At 40.0% G+C, this 4,527-nt stretch overlaps 1 protein-coding gene across 1 annotated transcript; it reads right to left on the minus strand.

Moving 5' to 3' along the window:
- Positions 1-1,087: 1,087 nt before the first annotated feature.
- LOC6573867 (C-type lectin 37Db) lies at positions 1,088-1,876 on the minus strand. Its single transcript, XM_001999890.3, has 2 exons — positions 1,655-1,876; positions 1,088-1,594 (listed from the first exon to the last, which is right to left on the minus strand). The coding sequence occupies exons 1-2, from the start codon at positions 1,839-1,841 to the stop codon at positions 1,161-1,163; spliced, it is 621 nt and encodes a 206-aa protein (XP_001999926.2). The 5' UTR covers positions 1,842-1,876; the 3' UTR covers positions 1,088-1,160.
- Positions 1,877-4,527: the final 2,651 nt, after the last annotated feature.

Genomic DNA, 4,527 nt, shown 5'->3' on the forward strand with positions numbered 1-4,527 from the left:
ATCGAATTAGTTTGATGAGATTTATTGGCTCAAGTCCCACTTGACCAACAGCAGCGGCTGGCCAGACAATTATGGATGAGTACCATTTGTTTTTGGTCGGACTTTGATACTTCACATTCGCTTGCTTATGGGCAAATCATGTGGCTGACAATGATGCTAATGACGATTCGTCGGCATTATATGGCACCGATATTCATGGCCGTTGGCTCAGATTTTCTCTATTACCTAAGCGCATCGGATTACCATGTGGGTGAATCAATCCCAAACCCAAAGGCAAACCCCGACTCGAAACTTAATGCCCATGCCCACGCCCACTCACACGGCCATGTCCTTGCCTGGGCAGTTCAGCCCACGCACGTCGCTTGTCAACGCCAGCCCCTTGTTGCAGGTCCTTTGGGGAAATTTGTCAGAGCATCAGCAGCGTTAAGGTGCCAATTAAGGGCTTTTTAGTATCAATTACAAAATCGCACGTTTCCACACCTTTATCAAGCTTGAGGAAGTGTGTCCTTGTGTGCACGTATGAGTGCCAATCTATCTGTGCCTATGTGTGTCGAGCCTTTTCGCATTACGTGGCTGGTGTTATATGCCGGTCAGCATTCGGTTTGGGGTTCGGTTGGGCTCTGCGGCTCTGCGGCTCTGCTGCTATGTCTGTGGCATCTTTTGCGAAATTGTTTTGTGTCATTGTTTTTATTTCTGCTGCTTTCGGCTCGCCTCCTTTTCTGTCACTCCCCATTTGACAGCGTCATTTTGCCAGTGATTTATTGTTTCGATGGCGGCAAATTGGGTTTGTCATTAAAGTAGTTAGATTACTGAAAGCATAATCGAGAGATTACGACAACATTTTCGCCCTGTCTCAGTCTATGATAATAGAGCTTCGATTTATATTCTATTAAAGCGTGTTAAGGTCAGGAGAGTAAGTCTTAAAAATTGCAATGAAACTTTTTAAGTTCATAGATGGTTAAAATAATAAATGTTCTGAGATGTTTCTGGCATATTTAATTACTCTTAATTACTTTCAAATAACTGTTGTCTACTTGAACCAGGTTCCTTTATGGATTATTAGCAGTTGCAATATAAAATATATGAATTAAAGAATTAGCTTCAGCAGGCTTTTATTTTTCAACTTCATAAGCTTCATTAATAGGATATATAAGATCAGCCTAGCAATTATCGCTGCAACGAGTCATGTTCTGTCTCTGGCACAGAAAATCTGCCTTCTCCAGGCACTTCCAGTTATTCATGCGGAAAGCTGAATCCCGGAACCACAAATGCATACACTGCTCAACACCTGGAAAATCTGGCTGCCCACCAGACCAAGAGAAGAATTTCAGTGGCTGTCCGTTGGTTATTGACATGAACTTGTGAACTGAGACAAGATCGTTGCCCGATATCCAGTACCAAGCGTGCCTGTCGGCGTCGGCCAGATAATCTGAAAGAATTTGCATCTCTTCCGCCGATTCGATCAAGGCCAGATCTCCGCCAAATCTTCGACATATGTGGGCGGCTTGGAACCAGGTCACCTTTGATCCACCATGGAAATAGTATTTCTCGCCAATCCGGACATAATTATGAATCTCTCCATCATCACAAGTCACTGGTTGGCAAAATCTTAATCAGAGACTCGAATATATTTACATTATTCACGATATCTTACCAGTAATTTCAGGGTCGCTTGGATAGTTGAAGTTATATGCGAGTGCACTGTAGAGACAGACTCCGAGTAGGAAAAGTAGAGAGCGTTTCATAGTGAATCGTAGCAGTGCAAAATTAGTTTCAGCAACCCAACCAGCCAGCCAATGTCTTTTATAGCGATATCTGACTTTTTGATTAAGTATATACATGCAAAATGAAGTATCCCTTTGTATCCATGGGAATGAATTCACATACCTATTTCATATTTGCTTGTTCAAACTATAGCCGGCTTCTATAAGCAGCACAGCTCTCAAGCAGCTCCCTTTCTTATCTCGTTTTTCGTTCTCTGTTTTGGGTGTGCAAAAATATTGAACTGAATATGAATGAAATATGAATTGAAAATGGACAACGTTTATTCATCAAAGCTATCCATTGATTTTGTCAACAGCTGTGTCAATAGCACCACACTCACGTGCATATTTGGCTTAATTTTTTCCCAGTTTTACTCTCCTATATTTCCAGTCAGCCTGTTGCGAATATAATCAATTTAATTTTGTAGGTATTTAAAAAAAAAAAAAATATATATATGTAGATATTTATTATTTCATTATTTATTTAAATATAAAAAAAAAAAACCCCTATCAAATCGCTTAAAATCTGCTCAAAATAAATTGAAATCGAAAGATCTCGATGACTGTTAAACAATTATATAAACAAGACATACATAAGTCACAAAAATTAAAATGAATAAATATCTAAGAGATATTCAGCACAAAAATTCTAATAAAACAAAAAATATTTTGAGTATATTTACATATTTATATTATTTTAAATTATTTATTTAAAATGTCTTAAGATTTTTACTATAATTTTGAAATTTTCAGTTCTACTAAAAGATACCTTGAGCTCTAGATTATATAATGCAATCAGTTAAATATCATTAGCTCTAGATTATATAATGCATTTCGCGGTGTTTCGAAACTAGTTTTGTTTATGTAATGATACGCGAATCACACTGGCTATATTTGCTTTCTTCTATATTCATCGAGCTGCTTCCCCAATGGATGATTTAATCGTTATGTATAATAATATATAATAATCTTCGAACGAGTATTGCGCAGTCGGTTACTTCAGACTGCAATTTTTATACCTTGTTGCGTACTAGTTGATGCAGAAGCTTTGTAAGCTAATTACTGTTTACCTTAGTAGCTCATAAGTGGCGGAGTAAAGCTTTATAATCAAATATGTTTTGCATTTAATCATATGTTTTAATGAAAATGGGTGATGCCCATAGCATCCGCTTAGTTTTGCTTCAAGATTTTAAAGACTCGCTTCGACTAACAGCTTTAGTCACACTTTCACACATATGTATGTATGTCCTCTGGCCGGGAAGTTGCTTCCTTTCTCAGATCTTTGTCATCTCCAACTCTGCCGCGTCCTCTGCTGTCAGCTGGTTTCGTGTAATCCACACCTAAAATCCATGGCAGCGTGTCTGAAGTTACTCCCAATTTCGACTCGTATTACAAATTAAAATGTGCCGCAACCCACACAGACGAACGCAAATTACATATACACATACACATATACATATCTATGGATATACCGATTCATGCCGCACAGAGGCATCTATATGGAAGCATTTCAAACTGATTAGCTGGCACCTCAGTCCGCTTCTCGTTTCCTTTGCCTTCTCTTCGCACTCTCGCTCTGTCCCTTTCACTTTCTCTGTTCGACTGCTGCGGCTGCCACGGGTCAATGAGATGCTAAGCATATGACAAGGCATTGAAAGGGTGTCGCACAACTTTTAAAAGATTGTTCAATTTTTAAGTAGACCAGGCAAGGATTTACAGGAATTTGTTAGCTGTTGCTTTGTGGCTTTGACATTTTTCAAGGGATTGATGGATTTTACTCTTGCAGCAAACGGGCCGCCCCAGACTCACAGTTCACTGAGCATATCCTGCCATCGAGCCATTGATTTATTTGCTCGCGTTTGTGATTTAGTTTTTACATAGATATATATATATTTTCTTTTTTTCAATTTCTATCCCTCCCAAAACTGTCAACAGTTGAGTCTTAAAACGCTCGCCCATGCATCATAATGCCGCTTATGATTAATCGCTGGTAATTATGTTGATTAATTGCCTTATTAGGGCTAGGCTAGTTTCTGGGCGTTTTGCTGCGTGAGAAGCAACGACAACGGCTGCCGTAGATCATGTTTTTGGGAGCGTGCTGTGATTAGCTAGAGCGTTTGTAAAGTTGGGGAAAAATGCCTTAAAATAGCCACGTAAACCCCACTCGGCGCCCTAAGTCAGTCTTTAATTACTAGAAAACCATTTGGGCTCAAATATTTTCCTTTGCTCGCTTGTCCGCATGGCAAACAGAAAGCAGCACCTTCCCTGCCTGCTGCTACTGCTGCTGCTCCTGGTCAAGCCATAATATTTCATTACATGCTGCGCTCCGTTTCTTTTGGTTTTTTTTTTTTTTTTTTTTTTTTTTGCCATTTCGACGGGCACTTAAAATTAAGCGTGCCCAAATCCCCAAAGACCGCAGGCCCAACATAAACAAACTAACCAAATGAATGCAACTGTGAATGCTGCGCAGCATCCGCCGGGAATACGACTGAGTCAGTTCGGTAAGGGCGAAGGCAACGGCACGGCAGTGGCTGGCTGGCTGGTGGTAACCGCAATCATAAAAATAATAACCACATTATTGTGTTTAATAATGAAAAATATCATTTGCGGCATAACTTTTGGCTTTTGTTTGTGCAGCAGAAGCAGCAACGGCAGCGGCTGCGGCAGCAGAAGCCAACCCCCCAAAGAAGGGCGCCCGCATTTTGGTTGGCTGTCGGTGAACGGATCAACCCTTAAGTTCGCTTAAATATTAACCGTAGGAACA

Source organism: Drosophila mojavensis, unplaced genomic scaffold (assembly GCF_018153725.1).
Source record: "Drosophila mojavensis isolate 15081-1352.22 unplaced genomic scaffold, ASM1815372v1 contig_16, whole genome shotgun sequence".
NCBI classification, from domain to species: domain Eukaryota; kingdom Metazoa; phylum Arthropoda; class Insecta; order Diptera; family Drosophilidae; genus Drosophila; species Drosophila mojavensis.

Coding starts and splice junctions, on each gene's coding strand:
- LOC6573867 (XM_001999890.3), bottom strand. CDS start 1,841: ATGTATATACTTAATCAAAAAGTCAGATATCGCTATAAAAGACATTGG. Junction 1,595..1,654: donor AAGCGACCCTGAAATTACTG/GTAAGATATCGT, acceptor TTTGCCAACCAG/TGACTTGTGATGATGGAGAG.